Here is a 23063-nt window from a genome sequence, read left to right on the forward strand (position 1 = left end):
CATGTGGGACGACAATTTTGTGGAAAAACTTTGACCAATTTTTTAGACCACGAAGAAAAAAAAAAAAAAAAAAAAAAAAACTATATATTTTTTATCAGCAATAAAACAGGTTAAAGGTTACGCCGTTCACACACACTTGTACACATGAGCCTTATGTATGCAGTGAGTACCACGCATATTTACAATAATACTTACACGCGTGTAAATCTTTTCCCCGTTTATCCTCCCGTTCTATGCGCATACGCTCCGCGCCCCACAGGACTGCAAACGACCTATGAGACCGACTTATACACAACCTGTGACGAACAGCCCCCATTCAAAAAAATAAGATCAAAAATAAAATAAAAAAATAAACAACCAAAAAGTAAAGGAAAAAACGAAAGGGCAAAATAATAGACTCAGGATTTCCCCCTTTGCAGTATGGACGAAACGCAAGTAATATTCCCATTGATTGTTAAAAAAAAAAAAAGAAGGGGATTAATGAGGCCACACTGGAAGGGGGAATGTTCTGCGCAAAATGAAAGAGGCTACCAAGCAGACACATGCATTAACGCTGCGCTAGATTGGGTTTATTCGTCCATGTGTTGCTTTACACGTAACCTTACGTGCCTGCATATGTATATACATCACAGGTGCATAGAACCGTGCTCCCATTCTGCCGCAAACACTCAACACGCCCCGCCGTGCAGAGCGCCAGAATTGTAGACCTCTTTAATTTAAAGAAAAAGGACAAGGATTACGTCGACAAGCAGGACCTAATAGTAATACTGAAATCGCTCGGGTATGTGAAAAAAATAATTTCATCGTATCGGTTGAGGGTTGTCTCTGTCATGTTCGTAGACTAGAGAACTTCCTATTTCTTTCAGTTAGATTGTCACTCCGTTGAGTTGTACGTATGTCGAGAGGTTCCTATCGTCCTAGCGAACGTTCGCAAGGGGTAGCTCCCCCCCTTCGTGTCTTCTTTCTTAGAACAGATGGCTGCACAGTGGTATATTAACAGTGGTATGCACACCTCAGGCCCTGCGCTTCTGACGGTTTTCCGCCCCCAAATGGCCGTCAACAACCCGCAGGTTTAAAATATGCTACGAAATATTTGAAGACAGCAAAAACTGCTACAGCTTTGAGGAGCTGAGCGATTACGTGCTCAAATTTCAGAGCAACTACTACGCGAAGGAGAAGGTGGAAAAGTGCATTAGCTTCCTGAACCCACAAAGTATGCGTGCACATGCACACACGTGTGTGTAGGTACGTATGTACACATATATATTATTATATGCATGTGTGCATGTTCGCTTAGATGCATGCCCGCATAATTGCCCCTCCCCAATAGGCGAAACGATAAGCAAAAATTCGCTAAAGGCTATCCTGTGTGAACACGGGAACAAGTTCACCGAAAGCGAGTTTAAAAAGTTTTTAATTGACCTTCCGGTAATGCAAATTGTGTTTAACCAATTTTACAAAAAAATATTATTAAAGGGAATGGTAATTTTTTTCATTCTTCTATGTTAACAAAATAGGTGGACGCACAGGGAAACATAAGCCACGCCGACTTGGTTCAAATGTAAGGCAAAGACAACACAATACGGAGGAAAAAATGGGAGAGTAACCAGCGGCACGCCCAAATAACTCCCCCACCACCTCTCCGATCCGCTTCACCAATTCTGCAGCTTATCCAACTACGTCGAGTACTGATAAAAAAGTCCAACGAAGAGCAACACCACCAAAGTGGGAACCGAATGATGATCAGGTAAATTTTTTCCCAATTTTGCACTTCTACCCTTTCTCTATATCCATCACGAACGGACAATCTTTTCGTTATTATGCAAAATATCCATTAGCAACTTGAACGTGTCTTTTATTTCCTCCTCGTCTACGTTCTTTAAATACTCTGCTAGCTTTTCCACCTTCTGATTTTCCTTGTTCGAATAAAAATAAAAAAGTTTCAACAAATTTGTTGTGTCGATATCCATCAGATTGTAGAGTAGCTTTGCTTTCTCCTTGTTCATGCTATTTATGTTACTGTTTAGGTAGTTGTTTATCAGCGTGTCTAGCTCGAGCATGCCGACCTGCAGCAAGGGGGGGTGGGAAAATAAGTTCATATATAAAGGAGGTACACGTGTATACATATGTTAACTGGCTACACAATTGTCCTGTGTAGACTCTCTGGAAGAATTCCCTACAGGAACAGAGTACACATCGTTAAGGCCACATTTACGCTCATGGGAGGGCTCTACACAATCGCACCCCTATGCTATGTACACGCCGCTTCGCACTCCATGCGCATTTAAATAAGGTTTGTAATTATTCCCCCTTTTCACATTTTTCTTTCCACAGTTTGGCCCCTCCCCATTTTTTCACACCAAATGGCCATTTTTTTTTTTTTTTTTCTGGCAAACTATATGCCTATTCCTCAACTAACACTTTTAAATTTGCATCTTAGCTTTTTCTTCAAAATGGTGATATCCTCCTCGTTGATGCTCTTCTGGGTGGAGGAAAATTTCCTCAAAAGTCTCACAACCGGATACATATGTGCTCGGCCAGGTTCTACTTTCACGTTGTTACTCTGTGCTATTCTGATTTGTCACCTTTGTTATGCCTGCTTAAATGTGGTAGATGATACAAAGCAGAGCATTCTTTATGCGTTTTTTTTTTCCCTCGCTGAAGGAAAAGCATTCTAAATGAACTTTACTCATACAGGGGTTCCTACACAAATAATATTTCTCTTTCCTCGCCCCACTACACGCAAACATATCATTGCAATCTGACATCAGTCGCTACGCCTTATGCCATTTTCAAGTGTGCAAAAAAAAAATATATTTCCATTTTAACCGCTCCTTTGGGAAAATAAAAGCTAATTTTTCGTGTGACAAATAATGTAAACAGGGAGTTAACAAATTTAGAAAAAAATGGGGAACTCCCATTTGAAGGGGAAAATCGAATTGGCTCACATGACATCTCCAATTGGGGCTTTAATTCCACCTGCGCAACTGGGCGAACGGAATGTGTGAGGGGAGTCAAGAGCCGGTAAGCAAAAGGTTTTATTAATGACACATAATTCGACTGGCGCAGATTGAACCCTACGTCCCTATGTTGCCTAGTAACCGAAGCAGTGCCCCTCACCGACAAACATGGGGAAGGGCGCTGTACACCCAAATGGATCGAACTTCTGCAGGGCCCTAAAGTACAACATCGTGGATAAGATGAGGACGCTGGTGGAGACCAACCTGTACGACCGCCCTCGGTGGCTGGAATGGGCAGAGAGAGCTCCCCCAATAGAAATACACAACATAAGCCTAAAGTCAAGGTACAACAATAACAAGTACATTGACTTGGTGAAATTTCTGCTAAAAAAATATCCTCATCTGAGATTCCAAGACTGTTATGTGGAGGGCAATAACAACGTGAAGGGCTATGACTATTTTAGGAACGATCACATCATTACGCAGATGGCTACCCACCAGCTGTACTATATGAATAGAGGGTATGGGAAAAAGGATGCCCTTGAAAAAGTGGAGAAGGAATTCTACAACAGAAGAATGGAACTGGAAAAAAAGCAAAAAATAAACATGTGCCTGTCCATTGATAAAAAAGTCAAGCCGCTTTACACCAATGGTTACGCTTATCTGTATGAAAAAATGGCAGACAATGAGAAGGCCCATCTGGCTCTTATCCTTAAGAAGCTTAGATCTATGAGGGAAAAATTGGAGAAGGAGCAGCGACCGGCTGCTGAGCAGCCGAACACGAATAGTAGCAGCAAGAATGAGTCAAATGAGGAAAACGCCAAAAAGGATTAACCAAATGGACCGTAGCACTCACCCACGTACACCCTGTGGAATTATCCTTTTCGAAATATTTGCACTGTGGAAAAGAAGCATTCCCTCCGATGACAGAAAATTAAGGGATGACCCCGGATAACTCAACAGAGGTCCAAAAAGGGGACCATTTCCCCCCCTTTTTTAGCCAATTCGAATGGGGCATTTTATATAGGAAGGCCCAATCGAATGCACATTTGTTTTCTTCCCCGTGGAAGAACCCAAAATAAACCATCTTAAGAAATCGTCGTGTGCAAAAATTATTTTATGCTTCCTCCCCTTGGGCTGTTAATGAGCTGAAGCGGGAGGTGCCCCCGCTTGCAGAGGTTCAGACATTTTTTTTCGTCCGAAAAGTGGAGAACGGAAAAAGGTGAAGTCCACAACAGCATGACGAGCTACACTTGTAGGCCCACAACTCCACCTCCTCCAGCGATCCGATCCGAGGAGGTGGCGGGGGTGGCCGTTGTGATTACACTAAATTTTGGATTAACCTGCTTGAATGGCAGATTATCTTCCTTTTTTGTTATTTTTTTCGCGTTTTTTTTTTTTCCCCACGTCACCGCTTAAAGGTGAAGTAGACGTCTTCATTAAGGTGGTCGTACAGCACACTGTTATGAATATGCTCCTGCGTGTAGTCGGGCAAGTTTTCCAAATTGGAGCAGATGGAGGCCCCTATGAATTGGCGCAAATTGGGGGATATCTTTGGAAAGAGAAAGTTGACTTTATTTTCCAATTCTTTGACGGATGTCTTTTTCTTCTCACTTAACGCGTGGAAAAGGGATTGAGCAATTTTCGAAACGATCCCCTTGATGTTACTGCATCCACCAACCAGCAGCACATTGTGGAAAGCGGAAAACTCAAACATGTGTAATTTAGACAGTATACATGCGAACATAGAATTTATATTCTGCTCATAATCTTTCGTAAATAATATTTCGCAGGCCATCCACCTGGTATCCGCTTCTACGACAATTTCGTAATTTTGAAATTCATACAAAACCATTTTCTCGCTGTACAATTTGGCTTGTTCATTTTTTAAATAAAAAAATTTCCTCTTCATATTTTCTATTTCATCATCTGGCATGCTGTCGATGATTTTTAATATTTCCTCCAGTGGGTATAAATCGAGGTAATAATTAAGCAGTCCATTCGACATGTTTATTTCTCCCTCCGTGGGTTTTTCTTCATGGGGGGTTGCCGTATAACCATCATCTGTGCTTTGCCCATTGGTGAGGATGTCCCCATTTCTGACCTGTACAAATGAAGCACTTGAAACTTCACAATTGTGCACATCTTTCCTCCTGTGAGCCCTTCTCATATACTGCTCCTTCAGTAACCTTCTAATTTCCATGTTGATGTAAAATCCCCCGTTGTCTACATACGTGTAATGGTGATATAATGGCATGCCATTCATTACGGGCAGCAACCGACAGCTTAAGTAACCCAAGTCGATCACCACACAAGTGTTGCAGTTGCACAAGAAAAGCGGTGACACTAAGTCGTTTATGTAGGAAATGGAGGCGTATTCATAATTCTCGATCAAACTCTTGCAGAGGGAATATTTAATTACCGTTGGGATGAACATGTTCAAAAGAACGATGACTTTTTTTGCCTTGTTATTCGTCTTTATTAAATTGCGAAATATTTGGAATGTAAACTCCTCGAAGAATTTGCTCCACAGCTTCTCATCCTGATGGAACTTGTACTCGTAGTGGTAGATAACGCTACCTTCGTGTTTGCTGCCCTCCGTGCTGGGGAGGCCATCGTCCCGGAGAACGCTGTTCTGAGGTTGGTCCTGGGGAACACTGACCTGGTTTGGGTCCGGGTTAGCACCTTTCTGACCTTCGTCCTGTTGGTCCGGGTTGGCATCTTTCTCCTGTTGATCCGTGCTAGCACGTTCCTCCTGTTGATCAGGGTTAGCGCCTTTCTCGCCTTGGGCCTCGCTATCCTTGCTCCCACCTGCGCATCCCCGCAAGGAAGTCCCTCCCCCCTCCGAAACAGTTCCCACCACGTTGTATACCCCCTTCTTATCCTCAGCATAATTGTGGAAACTTTCATTGTACCGAAAAAAATCGGGCGTCCTATAAACTGACAGGGGTTTGTGCAGCCCTGAAAATCCTACGTAGGTGTATTTTCGCCCTATAAAAAGGTGGTAAGCAAAATGCGCATGGGTAACTGTAGGTGAAGCATTGCTCACATGTCGGGGTGCACCTTAACATGGATCTTAACACACAGGTTACCTCATTTTGCACACAAAAAAAAAGGGGAGTAAAAAAAAAAAAAAAAAAAACACCCGTTGGGAGACACTCCACAGGTGTATGAACGTCAGTTGTTCTTCCTTACCTATTTGTAACACATAATACTTGTAGTCATTTTCGCTGTCATTTTTTTTAAACCTGCTTTCCATTTTTCGGAAATGTTCGCTTGATTGCTTGATTCCTTGCTTGCGTGTGTGTGTGTGGGGGGGGGCGCGCCTTGTAATTTTGGTAGACGCTGCTATGCGCCTATTACAAAACTAAAAACAGAACGTGGTGTGTATATCTGTATGCATGCCTCCCGATGTTAACCTTTTCGCTTTTTTCGTTCCTTCCATACTGTTTACTTTTTTTTTTTTTTTTTTTCCGTTACACCTTTGTTCTCATGAGTGGAGGGCGCAACGCACCAGGTCTATTTTCACACAATTGCCTTTACAATTAGGGGTGCACATGCACAAGCACTTGCAATTTCCATTCGTAAATACCATAAAAATGTGCAACGGTGGGTATGCTTAAAAAAAAAAAAAAAAAAAAAAGACCAATCGTTTCTCGCAAATCTAGCCGGGGAATATCATTCTCAATTTGGCCCATCCCTCCTTCCCAAGGAATAAAATTTTTTTTCCCTACTTTTCCTTTAGTTAAGCATACACAGGGAGTGTAAACAATTTTGTTAACTCCTAACGTATCGATGTATACCAGTGGCTTATTGCCCTATTTCTCTGGAACCATTTACGCAATTTTTTTTTTTTTTCCCTTATGTTTTTCCGCGCTTTTTCGCGTATTTTTTTTTTGTTGGTAAGCCTTTCGCACAAAATCTATCACCTGACCCTTTCCATTTGCCATCTTTTCCATGTTATTTTCCCTTTAATTTCCCCAACATATTTCTTACCTTCCAAATTGCGCTTGGCATTTGTTCCCATTAATTTTTAAGAGCACAAGTTGGTCCTCTTCCCTTGGCATTTTTGACTTCTGTCAATTGCGTAACTTTTTTTTATCTTAATTCTTGCCCTAGCAGAATGTCAAATGGGGGGGCGTATAAACTGTCACAGTGAAAGGACACACCAGATGGCGCATCCAGTGTAACAACATGGGAAGCACCTAGCTGACACAGGGAAACGCAAATTGTTTCTCTGCGCGTGATATTTTTCCCCCCCGTTTTTAAATTAGCACGTTTCTGGTTGTTAAGACAGTGTCCTCATTGCACGTACACGAATCTTGTACCGTCATGTATATGCACACGCATATGGTGACCTTCCTTTTTTGTTCAAATTGTCAAAGTTTTTTTCTACACTCTGCCGTTCCGTTATGACGGTTTTTATTTCAGCTCATTTTTCCTATAAATAGCTTCCCCTTGTTGTAGGAACAAAATCTTTGCCATTACGAGAGGCAAGATTTCATCCACGAGAAGGAATTTGCAACGAAGGGGGGGGTTACATGTACCTGCACAAGACGTGCAAGTAGAACCCTACGCACTTCACCCACTGTGCCGAGCTGCAAAGCCAAAAATAAGGCACACCGAGAAGTGACCCTAAAATGGTGTACGCTATTATTATAAAAGATGGCGAGTCAAAGAAGAAAGTTAGCAAAAGCAAACAACCCATTTTGGGAAAAAAAGAAAAAATCGAAAAGAAGAAAAGTACCAGTCTATGCAAAAAAGGGGCCGCAAACTCCACATACTGTTACAAGAACAATCAGTATTCAATATTAAACTATTTTGACGTAAAAAAAAAAGAAAAAAAAAAAGACGAAGGGCATAAAGAAGAAAGTACACCCAAGAAAAATGTAGACACGTATATAGACAATTTTTATAGCATCGACGAATGCAAAAATGACTCGAAACAGAACGGACATCACATCTTGACGTACATAAAATGGCTATCTGAAGAAAAAAAAAAAGAAAAGGGAAATATGAAGGAGCACATTTTAAAATTACTAATATTGCTAAAAAAGGAGGACATTTATTTAAAAAGGTACTTCCCCAAGGTGTACAATTTTGAGCAGAAGAGGAAACAAAAAGGAGATACAAGCAGAAAAACAAATTGTAAAGAAAAGATTTACGTTAATAATATTTACAATAGGAATGTCAAAAGGACAAAATTTTATTCCAACATAGTGAATGACGCTTTGTATGAATACAAGCTGACGTACTGCAAGGAAAACAGCTTAATGACATTTCACTATTACGATGGGCTTAGGAAATCATTCCAGCTTTCCAGCGGTACCTTCTTTTACCTCATATCGGATGATAAGAATGTGTTTCGCCGTAGTGTCCTTAACAATGAGGGGGCAGTTGAGCAGGACGACCTACTCCCCCACAAGAACAATTACATATACACATTTGAGCGGAACTGCGAAAATAAGATTAACGTCCAAATAATAGACGTTTTCAGCAAAACAAGGAAGACAGAATTCTCCCTCGGGTATATGCCCCTTCGAGTATTTTACCACAATGATCATTTGTTTTTTGTAAATTTGTTAAGTTCTACCAACGGACGGAAGTACTTCACATACTCCATCTACAAGAACAACGTGAAGGAAAAAATTCGAGTGGTCTACTTGTCGGCGGTTCACCCGTTCTACACGAACATACTTGTAGAAAGGAAGGTCTATCCCTTTTTTCGGAAGTGCAAATATTTTCACCGTGAGGAGAGGGTTTTTATGTGGACCGACCGGCTCTCGCAGGGATCGTCACTCACCCACACGGCGGCATTCCCACCGGATTGTACCACTTCATCCGATGGCTCCTCCTCGGTTAGGGAACAGCCCTGCGAAACGCGGCTGAACCAAATTCCAAACATGAACATCATACATATCAACTCCAACGTGAACATTTGCATCGCGTTCGAAGAAAATACGGAGACGTACTTCTTCTTTTACATCCTCTACAATGTGGTAAAGTACAACAAAAAATACCTGAAGAATTATTTCAAGGCGGAGAAAGTGGACAAGTTTCTCCCTTTCCAGCACTTCCTTAGCATTGAGAAAAAGCAATTTTCTTACAAAAAAGAAACCTACAGAAATATCAATTTTAATACAGAAGCTTACAAACCACAACTTGTGATCACCGCTGGAGGAAATAAAAGCATCCAAAGTAGAATCAAATTGTGTGTCTACGATAATGCCAATAATTTGCTATTTCTTATCCCAATATATCACAAATACGTGAAGGATAAAATTAAGGTTGTCCCCAATGTGTTAAATTTCACCACGGTTAATATAACAAGGGATTTCTCCACCCTTAAGTACTACCCCTACAATATTTGTGCCTCCCTCAACAACCAAATGAACACCACCCATTTGGAGTGCAACCTGAAGGAACGAAATTACGATCACACCATTGTTAACGTTTCTACTGGGGAAAAGAGGATCCACTATTTTAAGAAGCTCCTAAAGCAAAAGAGGGAAATACTAAAGTGGAAAGGTGGCGAGACAGAGAGAAAGGATTCAGAAAAGAACACACAGTTAAATAGACTCATCCTAGATGTTAACAAAATGAACCACTTCATTATCATCCTCAACAAGGATGGAATGCTCTACCTACTCTCCGACGATGTCTACCTATCCAGCATATATCTCTACAATAGCACAGCGCAGATATATAATTTGCAGAACTCAGACCTCTGCCATGTCACTGTTGACACGATAGACTATGACAACAAGAAGAAACTCCGCTTGAAATCTTACAGAGTTCATATCGATATACTACCCAAAAACCCCACCCTCAAATTTGTCCTGTACTTTTTCTACAACTATATATGCAAAAAGATTGCCACTCAGTTTTTTACCCTCTGCGTTTATGAGTGTAGGAGGGGGCAGCAGAACAAGGGCATTTTCCACTTTATCAACATTGACATATACTTTTTGGGTCACCACGATTTGGGGTACTCCCCGAGCAGCATCAATGCTAAAAAGGAAAACGAGAAAAGCGCAAACGGGTTAAACGGGCAGGGGCGAAGGCTAAACGTGTGGAGTTCCAATTCGCAGGTCGGACACACCCAGACAGAGAAATGCCCCCCCCCAATGGCGAAGAACACCTGGGTAAAGAACCAAACGGAGAAGTACGAAATGTTCAACAGAAACTTCTTCGAAGTGGACAATCTGTCCCACGTCGAGTTCAGCCGATTTGTGTACCTCTTCATGCTTATCTGCGTAGAAGACTTAAAAATGTACAGAAAAATGGAAAAATATTTGTACCTTAAAAAAGGGCAGAATCTCATACCGACAGAGGAGTACATCGAATCGAAATTTAACTGCTTCAGGTTTGGAGAAGCGGAAGAAAGTTCAAACAGCGAGGAGGATCATGTGTCTTCTTCTAATTCCTATGCCAGTGATGATAAGGTGGAGAAAATCACACATGGAAGGCTCCTCCCACGTGGTAGCAAAATGAATAAAGACGTGAACATCCCCTCCAACAGCTACTACGCCGTGATTAACAATTTTATTACCTACCTACATGACAAGTACAAGCATATTTACCGCAACAAGTATCTCCTTTTAGCCTATCTACACTCCTACTGTGACGAAATCAGCATGAGCGAGTTGGTGGAACAAAAGATTAAAGACGATATTGTATTTTTAATTCTTGTCCTGTCATACACGTTGAAGCTGTACAACTTTTTGTTTCACTACTTTAACAAGTTGAGTTCATGGCGGAAAAGATACCTGCTCCCCTTCTATCAGTATGTGTGTAGAAGGTACTACAAGGAAGAATTGCTAAAATGGTGTACATACGGTGTAGCACGTGAGAGGTTCCCCCTAACGGTAAGCAGAAGCGATGGATGCTCTCTCAAAATGAAGCAAACGGGGGACCCCATTTGTGGAAAGACACAACGAGTTCATTCCCCCCTCAGTAGAAATACAGTCATAGAGTTAGAACAAAACCACCAATTTGACAAGTACGCATTTTTAAACAACTACCTAAAGGGAAAATTCATCAGACTGAGTAGAATCCCAAACACACTGGAACTCCTCAGCCAAATTGCCAATTGCTGCTATGCAGAGGAGGGGCATAGCCACCTGAACCATTTTCTAAATGCTACCTTCTTTCTTCAACATAATGAGAGCAACACAAAGAAGCTGAAGCTCAAATATGAATGTTACCTGAAAGAGGTGGAGCAACTTTTCAGGGTAATCATGGAGGAAGAGCAAAATAGGAAAAGTAGAAGAAGTAGGAAGAAGAATATTAAGAAAGGGAGGTATAGCCAAAGTAGAACGACCCTTATAGAAACAAACGAGAGTCACATAAAAGACTGCTACGCAAACTTCCAGTCCTTCAAATCGCTCATCCTTCTTGACAACAAAATGAAATTTCTGTACTATTTTTCCCCGCTATATTTTCCGCTGAGGAATTTGATAATTGCCTCCCATTTGAGTCTACTCTATGGACAAAATTTGAAAAAAAAAATAATTCAAGATAACTTTCTCAGGAATGTTGTTAAGAACGAGTTGGACGTAATTTATGTGCCCGCTTTTCCAGTGAATTTTATGAAAAGCGCAGAAGAGTCCCAAGGTAGAGGAAACAGCTGTGTGCATAATTCTCCCCGGGGTGAAGTCGCCAAGGAGGAGGCAACTTATGGAAGGCAGTCCACATATAGGAGGAAACACAATCATCGTAAAGTAGCAGTCGTTCCATCCAAACAGGGCAAAAAAACACTCCGTAATGGAAATTCCCTTGAGAGACCTCACAACAGTAATAGTACGTGCAACTGCCCATCCTCACAGCACTCGAAGGAGAAGCAACAAAGCAGTAATCCCCTCTTTTTTTACCAAAAGCAGATTCACTTTCATACGTCCAACATAAAACACTTCGATTCGCTAAATATAGACGACATGAATCTGGTTAACATACTACTCAAGTGCGTCTTTTACGAAAATTTATATGCCCTGAACAGGTACTCCTATATGTTGTATATCCACCTGCACAGTAGTAACAGTTCTAACCATGTATTGCACAGTGGTTTGACGGGAAGACATGTCCTCAGAGACGCGCTATTGTTAGATGGGCACAAGGTTAGCAAAAAAGGGGAAGTTTTACAGAAATGCGCGAAAGGTGCACTCATTCCAAGTAAAGATCGCCTCCCCATGGAAATGATAAAACTCTTCGACTGCTACGAGATGTTCAATTTTAAGAATGCCAATTTTTACATCTGCATAAACAGGGAGGACCTCTACTTCAACAAATGCTTCGACTCCGCAAATACAAAAGTGAAGAAAAATTTTTACCAAGTTTTAGACATTTTGAATAGAAGTTTCCACAGCGCGCTCCTGAACGATGGTCCCCTCCATCGGTATGGAAAGCACGACTCACGCAGTGAGGAGAAACGGAAGAGGGCCCAGAGAGAAAACCAAGCGAATAACAGCTACGATAAAAAGAACCTGATTGTGCAGAAGAGCTACCTAAGCGAGTACAAAATATTGAAAGATTGCTGCTTTTTCTTCGATACATTTAAAATGGACCGAAATATCTCTTCGTGTTATTTTCCGCACAACAAAGATCCCGTGCTCGTCTACCTGAATAATTTCCACAACTATTACTTCTCCAAGTATTACAAGAAGAGGAAGATACAGCTGTTGAAGGATAAGGAGGGAGACGTTGAGGAGTATGACGATGAGGAGGAAGGAGGTGCACAAAATAAGGACCTAATCGACTTGATAGACCTGGAAAACTCCTCAGACAGTTTAGAAAGCGCATATATTCACAAACACAAGTACAACAGGAAGAATGTAAATAAGCATTTAAAAAAAATCATCAAACTGGTAAATTTAGACAAATTAGAAGAGAAAAAAATACTTATCGACACCAAAATTAACGGAAATATTGACAAGGTTTTAGATTTAATGCACCTTTATTATACCCTAGAAAAATTCTACAAAATGAAATATATCTGTATGTTTAACATTAGCGAAATTAATTTTTTCGATATTATCAATTCGATTCATTACAAGCCGGATATCAATTTTAACATAAAGTATGATTTGTATGTATATTTATTTGAGTACAGACAGAACCAAAGTCGCCTTAGCAATATATCCATTCCGCCAACTGATAGCTTTTCCCTTAATGTACCATCTCGTGGTTATAGTAGGGATCCAGTGGATGGCTCCAATAGGCGTCCCAGCGGGACCCTTTACAACTACGCCAATTCGTTGAATGAAAATGGATTTCCTGTGAATGGGGAGGTCAACAATGGGGCAAATCGTGCAGATACGAACTTAACCAATCAGGTGACGGAGATGAATCCAAACAATGCGGTTAGTGCACCCCACCCCGTTGCTCCCCACAGCGCCTCTAACCCAGCCGGTGAATCCCCAAGGAACAACGCCCCCGGAGCGGGATACCCAAATGGCGCTCCCCCCGCCAGCATGCCCCGTAGGAACAGCAACGTCCTAATAAGGGACAACTCCGAAAATGAAATTCAAAATATTCACCTAAGCAATGCTGCTTCTTATCACTACACACGATTTGAAAACAACCAGAACAACATTAACAGAACCTTTGGGAGCAACATGCGGTTTAACACAGACACCTTCAATGAACCATCCGAGGTCACCATGCTGAACAGGAGAATACGGGAATTCAACAGCTACTGGCATATGCGCACTAATGAGTTAAGGACAAGTCATAATTTAAATTACCGAAGTTTGCTTAACACCTCGAGGAGCATGCAGCGTGAAGGCAACAACTCGGGGAACCGCTTCAGCTACAACCGAAATAGGACACCGGAAAGGAACACAGGGAATGTGGTTTATAGAAATTATGGGAATCACTTAAATGTGCTACCTCTGAACAGTAGAGTTGGTAACTATCGAGACGTGGGTAGAGCCAACTCGTACAATGTAAGTCGGAATGTGTCAGCCAGCATGGAGGAGAGCCCTCCAATCAGTCAGTTTCAAAACAGCCCTGTGCATAGCCACCGAATGAATGGCAACCAGAACCCTCACAACGACAGCTCCGTGCACCTCGCAAGGGAACGCTCCTTTCTTCCCTTTATTCCCACGCACAGCAACAGCGCAAACCTAACAGATAAGCTACACAATTTGAAATACTCCTTAAAAAAAAAAAAAAAAAACACATTAACAAAATCAAACTAAACGTGAATAGCCTGCTGAATTCTCTGAATGTCCACATGAAGACAGACAAAATCGAGAAAATCTTCATCCTAAATAAAAAGCTTAAAGAGTTAGAGGATTGTAAAAATGTATTACGCAATTTTAACACCATGCCTATGAGGGAGCTAGCCAATAAAATAGGTATACCAGCATCTACACACACGGGAGACTTCTTCGATAACTTCCAATTTAATAATAGCACGTCCCAAAATGTGCTGACACATAGAGATTCGCTCAGAAACAACGAAATGGATAACAGGACTGGTGTTCCAAATGAAGTACAAGATTCGACGAGCTCCTCCTCATACCAGGAAAGTGATTACAATAGCGACTTTAATAAAACTTGGGAAGTACCCGAATGTGTGGGTTCACCCAAAAGTGTCATCGATGTGGAAGGTGAAGCAGAAAATGGGCGCCCCAATCAGGATCAACAACAGGGTGATAGAAGCGACGCCCCAGGAGAAGACCCAATTGGGCGAGTCAATACGCACTCGAAAAAACTTAACAATGCCAGTTACAACCCCAACGGGAACGACTCCTCTAATGATGAGTTCTATTCGAGTAATTTTTTATACACGCCGAACAAACCTGCTAACGAGACGACAAGCCAACAGAAAATGAACGACATTTCTTTCGATAACATAAATCGCAGATACAGCTGCAACGGGTCCATTAACGACACGGAAACGAGGAGGGACAGCCAAATATCGTTTCTCTACTACGACAGAAGAAACAGCTTCATGCTGAATAGCCTCCCTAGGAGAGAAAGCAACGGGTCGTTGCCGGTGCTGAATGGGGTCGACTCGAATTTAAATGGTGAAACAAATGGCAGGCATAGCACCGGTGGAGATGATCCAGCTAACTATGCCGGTGAGGAGGACCGCCGAGGAGAGCGAGTCCCGCCCAACCGGCCGTCCATCAACTCCAGCAGGAGCATGCGAAACAGTGCAGTGTCTAGTGTAATTCAGAGAGGAGAACGAACCCACCACACGAACGACGCCATGTCCAGCTACAACAACACACCAATGGAGGAATATGCCAACAACCTGTACGACGTAAACGATTTTAAAAATAAAAAAAAATTAAATAAAAAAATTGATTACTATGATTTCACATTTGATAAAGCCAAGTGTATTAAGTACAATAATTTTGTGAACAGCAAAATCAGAAACGCCTTCAAATTGCAATGCTCCCTATGCCAGACCATTTTGTACAAAAAGTATGACGACATGCAGAAGAAGAAAAATTCCATCCTAGTGAACATTATAAACCATGAGAATTATTTGTTTAAATTTTTGAATAAAAATTATAAATACTGTGGGATGTACTTCCTCGCGGGATTAATATACGGACTAGGATTATTACAATTTTTTAAAAGTTTAAAAATTTCCCTATTTTTACAGTACATTTTAAAGTACAAAAATAGGTGTCTCTATATTTGTTCCATTTTGGGCATATCTCTATCCTTGATATCTTCGAAGAATCGCGAATTGACGTCCATATGTCTAAGTGCTCTCTTCAAAGAATTATATAACGGAAAGAAGAAACTCAACTTGGACAGTTTACTATTTCAATGTTTTAATGAACATGAACAAAGTGATGACAATTACAAATTTGTTTTTTATAAAAAAAAAAAAATTAACAAAACAGACAAGGTGGACATAAAAATTGAGCACCTCAAAAAAGAGGGATACGTGGAAGGGGGCGACTCCCACTATTTTAATCTGCTCTATGCACATGACAACGAGTTATCCGATGAAGACACTTCAACGGTTCCGATGACGAGTGACGATGCGTCGTCCCTTTCGGGCAACACCCTTGATCGAAATATAGGCAGTGGGGTAGGGAATCCCCTTGGTGGATCCACCAGTTTTCAGAACCACCGTGAGGGGTACGTCGAGGAGGGCATTTACAACCTCACAGGAGGAAGCATCGACGTGAATTACTACCCAAATGGGGATTCTAATGCAGACCCGGGGATGCTAATTCGGGCGGACACCCCTCAGAACGGGGACCCGGGGGTTAAACAGGACGATCAGGAGGGAAGTTCAAAAGAGGACTATGATTGGGGTGCCAAGGAGCATTACCATGGGGGTGCTAAACAGGACCACGACAAGACGAATCCCCCACATTATGACCTTACGGGTGGACAGTGCGACAAAATGCAACACCTCAATGAGGGAGTTTTAGCCTCGGAGGAGGGAACACCGCATTACACGTATCGCCCGAGCAAGGGTGCCAACATGGACCCATTCAGTGATAAGTTCAGCGAAGAGTGGGAGGAGCGAAATGAATATATGCGCCAGTACATACGTGACCGGGGGGTAAGGGAGACGACGTTGACCCAAACGATGACGACGAGCAAAGCATACAGGACGACATAGGGGACAACATAGGGGACGACAAAAATGTTTTTTCAGATGATTGCGGTTTGGGGGATCTGCTCCATGGTGACCCAGCAAACCGACCAGATAACATAGACGACGTGTACTCCCTTATGAACTCCCCCATAGGCAATTCGATTTGCTCCGAAAATTCTCAAGAGAAAAAGAAAACCAAAAGGGAAAACCACAAATGGCACAAACTTAAAAGCAGTAGTAGAAGGAAAAAAAAATCTTTAGACAACCTAGTCCTCAGTACGAACTTCCTTTGTCTAGGATACCTCCACATGAATAGCAACAACAAATGTTTAACAAGATACATTTTTAAGCTGTTACAAAAGAGCAATTTGAGCAAGTTAAATTTATTGTGTATTTTCTGGTCCATAGGAAGTATCAATTTTAAAAAAGGGAGTCTTTTCCACACCATAATAATTTCTTTACTATATTTTATAAACGCAAATGTACCCTATAAAATGCACAAGAACGATTTTATTAAAACATTTTCCATGAAAAGTTTACATGCAGATGATATGTCCTACGATATTATGCACATGATTATCTCATCCGCCGTAGCTGTTTCGTTAGCCTTTTTCAAGACCAACAATATTCACGCCTTTAATATGATTTTTATGCCCTCCATAATGGACCACATATACTACTTCAATCAGTACGAAATTATGGTAAAATCGTTTGCCCGCAATATGATCATTTTCGACTTTGTGGATTTATCTCATGAATATATCCTGTCGAACATTCCCCTTTTTTTGAGAATTCTTCCTAACGATTGGAGTAGAAGTAAGAAGAGTAAGCTACCCTATATGCACTTGATTAACAAAAATGGAACCTTCAAGGATAAAGAACTGGAGAGAAAATTCATCCTCCTAAATGGGCACCTAAATATGGACCACGATTTTGTGCGTAACGAGATGAACAAGATGTATGAAGATGGCCGCTATTTTCGTCTAACCAAGCAAAACTTTGTCCATTGCTACAGGGATAAGCTATCCCCGGGGGGCGCCCCCCTGAGGTATTATTTTCATGGCGCAGACACCAGCGTAGATAACATACATGACGTATATAGTGGAGGAACCCACCCCAGAAGCAATGACCACCCCGACAGTCCAAGTATATATGTGGAAGACACAAGTAGCGATCAACAGACAAAAGCAAAAAGGAGCAATCACGAACAGAATTTGCTAAAGGATTACACCTTCGTGTATAACTGCGAAATGCTCAGGTACTACATCATCATGGGGGTGCTGCAAGTCCTCAGTCTAAAATACCTTTCGACGCACCACGAACATTTCAAGAAAATATGCTTCGAATATATCTCCTACTTTGAAAATATTAACAAAGGAATTTACGCCAAAAGGAAGCTGGAAAAACTATACAAAAAGGTAAACTATTTGGTCCAGAAGATTAAGGATAAGGTTACGAGGGAGAATGTTCTGCAGGACCTCCTTCCAGAAGTACAAGAAGTTACGTGCGAGACGAATGGGAAGAAGGCCCAAGAAGGTGTCCCCACAAGTGGGGTGGTTCATCATATCGAAGCGGAAAGTTTAAGCGGCAGGGAAAGCGCAGTTATTGTTAGCGATTCGATAAATGGGCAGCTATGTAGCGATGGTGGTGAAGATGATGATCATCACGATGTGGATCAAAATGAGGATGGCCTATATACGGATCCCCCCCATAGCCTAGAAGAAGAACAGCGAGAAGACCTGGACGACCAAATCGACAACCACCTGCATGACTTCATTGCGCATCTGCAGTGTGACGACTGCTCCAGCGATTTAGAGGGCGAAAGAAGGAAGATCGACTCATCGCACGTTAGAAAAAGGAACGAAACGGATGCAGTAACGCAAGGACAAAGCGCAGATTTGACAAACCTCGTGGTGGCCACGTCCGTTAAAAAAAATTCAGTGTACTCTCACATCTACAAATTAATTCTAAAGTATGTTAAAAAAATAAAGAAAATTAAAAAATGCATACACGATTCGTGCTCCCCCGTGGAGGACGAAAATTACATAACCAGCCGATTGTTAGGACAAAAGTACCCAAATGAGGAGAACCATTTGTACAAAATAAAGGAGGAAGATGTAAACGATATAGTGAATCTGATTTATCAGTGTCTTTCCCTCGTCTTTGTCGGAAGTTGCGACAAAATATTAAATAAAAAAATAAAAAACAAAATAAACAACCTGGTGAATATCAGAGATAAAAACACCAACAATTTATACTACTACTACTTAGGGTATATAAACCTAGGGTGCGGAAAATATGTTTTAAAAAGACACACAGATGTGTCCACCTGTATACTCACCTTAATTCTGTTTAGCTTCTTTCACATCTACGATTTGTCATCCCATTTTATTATTCATCTGATTGAATTTATGTACGTTCTCCTAATTGACAAACGCTTTTTAAAAATTTACGATGTGACGTCAAACCAATTTGTTAGCCTCCCCATTCAGTTAATTTACACGGAGAAGGTCAGCACTTACCATTTGAAGACAAATCGAGACAACCCAAAGCAGGTCAGCAATCATATCCAAAGAAATGCACTTAATAAAAACCTCTATTTGCACAAAACGAATTACACAAGTCTTAACAGAAAGGTAATCCTCTCACCCAGTGCTATCCCCCACTTGGATATCGTAAACATTTCCATCGTGAATAATGAATACTACCACTTGAGCTTTTCCTGCTTCGATACGAAGGGGAAGAAAAGGAACTTGTCCCGGGGCACCGTGGAGGCTGACCCCCAAACAGATACACACATATGCGAACTGAAGAACGGAACGCGCATCACACCTGAACACACCTACGACAAGGACAATATTGTGAGAAAAATAATCAAACGGGGAATCCTCTTCGTTAAGAGGCGGGAATATAACAGTGTGCCGCTAGACTATAAGCATTTATTCATAGCGGAGACACTTCGGGGCTTTTTTGAGGGGGGAGAACAAATAGGTATGAAGGTCATCCAGCGTGAGAACTTCACCAGGAAGAACGACACCACAAGCATTCGCGCATACAAGCAGCCATGTGGAAAACATATCTGTAGTGGGGTGCTCCCGTTGGAGGAGTTTAACCCCATGCGCGAAGAGAGCGCCCTCGTGATGAACCAAAAAGGATTCCTCCTAGAGACCACCGAAAGGAAGAACATCCTTAGGAACACCCTGATGAGGCATAAAGACAGCCAAAGCAGCATAGGGAAATTTTTACTGGAAGTGCTAAAGTACTATGAGAAAATTCCGTTCACCTTTTCGGACGACACAATGTTGCTATTTCAAACGAAGGGAAATTACACACATAAAAATATCAGCGAGCTACTAATGCTAAAGTACTACTTAAAATTGGACGGAGAGAGATCCTCCTCGGAGGAGGCCTACCACGAGGACCACTTACTAACAGAGGGAAAATTTGCAAAGCTCTTTCTACTCTTCAATGAACAATTTAGTAGGCAATTTATCGAAATTGAAAAGTTTAATAAACAAAAGAGAAGTAAAAAGGTGCAGTTCCTTCCGCTAATTTATGGTGTTATTGTAAACTACTACGAGAGGAAGTGGTCCGCCCAGTGGGGTAAACAAATCTATTCATCAGTGCATTCAGAGGAACATAACAAAATGGTGGACACCTATCATAGCAATTTCAATAGATCAAACATTGCAGATGATCATGAAGAGGATAGTAAAAGTGACCTAATCACCACCCATGCGATGTCCCCCGCACCCATCCTCATAAACAATATATACAACAACCAGCGTGCACAAAACAATATATACACCTTTTACTACAAAATAAGGGAGAAGAAGGAAAACATACCGGTCAGTGAGCTGAATCACCTAAATCAGCTGAACCAATTGCTAGTCCAATATGCCCTCAAAAAGTTGAAACCCTTTGTGAAATACCAACTGGTGAAGCAAGTGCAGAACAATTTCGACTACTTTCTCCTGGTCCAAAATTTACACATCGATCGAAGCGTCAATTATTTATATTTCCTCTCAGATGTGTATCATTCCTTTTACCCATTTTATCAATTCTTTTACAAGTACTGGGAAGACCATTACTTTGGCACGTTGGCTTCACCAAAAAGAGCAGAGAAGAAATCCATTTGCGATTTGGAATTCTTCGATTATGTTGCCAATCCGGGGAGGGATACCAAGGTCGTAATAATAGGTAGGGGAGTGAATCATATGGACGAGCTACCTGCCTATTCGTTCCCAGAAAAATCGAGCAGCTCCTACTTTTTACGCCTCCCCAAAGGGAGTAAAAGAACGGGGCGTGGTGCGGGGGGAAGGACCGAAAGGGGGGGCAATACTTGCAAGGTAAAGGTTACTTGGATGGATGAAGTTGGGAAGGGCGTATCATGGGAGGACGAAGTGGGGAAGAACACATCATGGAAGGATGAAACTGGGAAGGACGCATCATGGAAGGAGGCTACACCCCCGGACGGCACGTTTGACAAAGTGAAGGATCTGCTCAGCCTCAATTTTGACTACCTCAAAATCATGCAGGGGATCTACAAAAGGTCCAGCACAAGAATGAGCCTGATGAGTTACCTGCCCTTCTTGGGCACCGACTACCATTTTGTCTACTTCTTTGAAAATAACCTAAAGGTTATAAAAAGGATTTTCCAGCAGTATTACCACATGGGCTACCCCCACAAAAGCATCCTTTTTAACAAGAGAAAAATTTCCACCAACGATTCCAGCAATGTAGTAAATTTATTTATACAATATTGTAACTTCCCCAATTATTTCTCCTTTTGGAATATCGTTTTATCTGAAAAGGAGGGTAATTTCCTTTTCGTGCCTCAGGGTAGACACCTCTACGATCACAAGTATAATAGGTACATTCGCTCCGTTATTTCAAAAGCGGACCGGGTGCTCACCCACAATAATATGTTCAAGGGCGAAACGGTGGGGAAGAAGCACAAGCATACTTTTCCAAAGGTACCAAATAGGAGCGCGGTTAATTGTGGCCACTTCAACGCTTCTCGTGGGAATATTTTTCCTTCACATGGTGCAATTCCCCCCAATGGTGAAACTCCCCCTCATCGTAAAAAGGGATACATAAAAATAGCGCTCAAATGGATTGACAAACGTAACTCAGCATCAGCTGGAAGGGTCGATACGGAAGAAAAGTACCACCCCTTTGTAATCCTCCAGAGAATAGCACACACGATTCAGAGGAACGCAAAAAATGAAGTCTGTCCAATTAGAAGAGCATTCATAGAAAATACCCATGGAAAAACATCCCTCAGTGCATACAACTTTTTCAAACAGTGGATAAGCACAAGTGAACACTTATCTAGCAAACTAGTTACCACACATAACATTTCATTAAATTCTGCATGCATCAATTCCTTCTTCGCGGATATATTACTTTGTTTTTTCATTGGGAATTTATAACTCCACTTTAGCGAGTGGGCACGAGGTCCATTCATTTTTTTTTGGTCCACGGCACTTGTTCTGGTTCGTCCCCCCGGGGGGGCCCCAACATAATATATGTGCACACGAGCATGCACATGAACACACATATAATTGTGTATGTTTGCTTTTTGGTTCTTTTTTTTTTTTTTTTTTTTTTTTTTTTTGTGTCCATAAATGCGCCTGCCATTTCGGCTTTACCCCCATTTGTCAATCATGTAAAAGAATTATTTCCCCTCTTGGCGTTTGCGTTTGTCCTGCCTTTGCGAAGATATTTTTCGTTGAGCGTTGCGGCATGCACCTATATATATGTATGCCTGTTTGTTTCTTTCCCCGTGACGCGTCCTTCACACAAAGGTAGCAAAACCTTTTGGTGACTTGCACGTGGCTACTAGCCCCTTTTTTTTTTTTTCCTCCAACCTGTCAACTCATTTGTCAAGACTTTTCACTGACGTTCTGCAGTGCGCGTCCAAACATTGCATCATACGTATGTACGTGCAGCCGAATATTTCATGCCATACAAATCTGGAGCGGAGTTCGTTAGGGATGTGAGGTCCCTGACTCCCTGTTGAGCTGACGGCCTTTCCTTTTCAAAGAACCTGGAACAGTTGTGAGGGGATTCGGTTCCGCCTCAGGAAGTTTGTTTTAATACACTATTCTGGTAGTAAGCATAAATTATCAATGCTATTGTGCAGTTGCGATGGCGGAAAGAGGGGCAGAAGCAGGATGCACCACGTGGTAGGTGCATACTTATAAAACTTAGCCTCTTACCCTTTTTTACACGTGAATACTTGCAACATTATTGGGTAAAAATATATGCGTATATATACTTACATAATGGCCCATGCTTGCACGATATTTTTGATTCTTTTTTCAGAATTTTCCAATTTGGCGTAACGGTGATTGTTCCCCCCTTTTGTGCACCATCCCCGAAGAAACGGATTTTTCTTTTCAAAAGGCTAGCCGTTGGTAATGATCTCACCGCGTAAAACCGCAGCACAGCATGTCACATGTTGCTGCAACGGGGGAGTCACCAATATTAAGAAGCGCCATATATATACACGTGAAAAGCAC

At 41.6% G+C, this 23063-nt stretch overlaps 6 protein-coding genes across 6 annotated transcripts; 4 read left to right on the forward strand and 2 right to left on the reverse strand.

The window, feature by feature from the left end:
• Positions 1-420: 420 nt before the first annotated feature.
• Positions 421-1692, forward strand: PCOAH_00002640 (Uncharacterized protein; the record flags this gene model as incomplete). The annotated part of the gene is made up of 6 exons (XM_020057079.1): positions 421-435; positions 690-781; positions 1071-1213; positions 1331-1428; positions 1518-1561; positions 1668-1692. The coding sequence occupies 6 exons, from the start codon at positions 421-423 to the stop codon at positions 1690-1692; spliced, it is 417 nt and encodes a 138-aa protein (XP_019912743.1).
• On the reverse strand, positions 1577-2641 carry PCOAH_00002650 (Uncharacterized protein; the record flags this gene model as incomplete). Its single annotated transcript, XM_020057080.1, has 2 exons — positions 1577-2066; positions 2420-2641. 2 exons carry the CDS (start codon positions 2525-2527, stop codon positions 1794-1796), a joined length of 381 nt encoding a protein of 126 aa, XP_019912761.1.
• Positions 2642-3128: 487 nt separating this feature from the next.
• Positions 3129-3794, forward strand: PCOAH_00002660 (Uncharacterized protein; the record flags this gene model as incomplete). Its single annotated transcript, XM_020057081.1, has 1 exon — positions 3129-3794. One exon carries the CDS (start codon positions 3129-3131, stop codon positions 3792-3794), a length of 666 nt encoding a protein of 221 aa, XP_019912608.1.
• Positions 3795-4368: 574 nt separating this feature from the next.
• PCOAH_00002670 (Uncharacterized protein) lies at positions 4369-6219 on the reverse strand (the record flags this gene model as incomplete). Its single annotated transcript, XM_020057082.1, has 2 exons — positions 4369-5951; positions 6156-6219. The coding sequence occupies 2 exons, from the start codon at positions 6217-6219 to the stop codon at positions 4369-4371; spliced, it is 1647 nt and encodes a 548-aa protein (XP_019912632.1).
• A 1381-nt stretch (positions 6220-7600) lies between these two features.
• Positions 7601-14158, forward strand: PCOAH_00002680 (Uncharacterized protein; the record flags this gene model as incomplete). The annotated part of the gene is made up of 1 exon (XM_020057083.1): positions 7601-14158. One exon carries the CDS (start codon positions 7601-7603, stop codon positions 14156-14158), a length of 6558 nt encoding a protein of 2185 aa, XP_019912660.1.
• Positions 14159-14193: 35 nt separating this feature from the next.
• On the forward strand, positions 14194-21971 carry PCOAH_00002690 (Uncharacterized protein; the record flags this gene model as incomplete). The annotated part of the gene is made up of 2 exons (XM_020057084.1): positions 14194-16500; positions 16539-21971. 2 exons carry the CDS (start codon positions 14194-14196, stop codon positions 21969-21971), a joined length of 7740 nt encoding a protein of 2579 aa, XP_019912681.1.
• Positions 21972-23063: the final 1092 nt, after the last annotated feature.

Source organism: Plasmodium coatneyi, chromosome 2, assembly GCF_001680005.1.
Source record: "Plasmodium coatneyi strain Hackeri chromosome 2, complete sequence".
NCBI classification, from domain to species: Eukaryota; Apicomplexa; class Aconoidasida; order Haemosporida; family Plasmodiidae; genus Plasmodium; species Plasmodium coatneyi.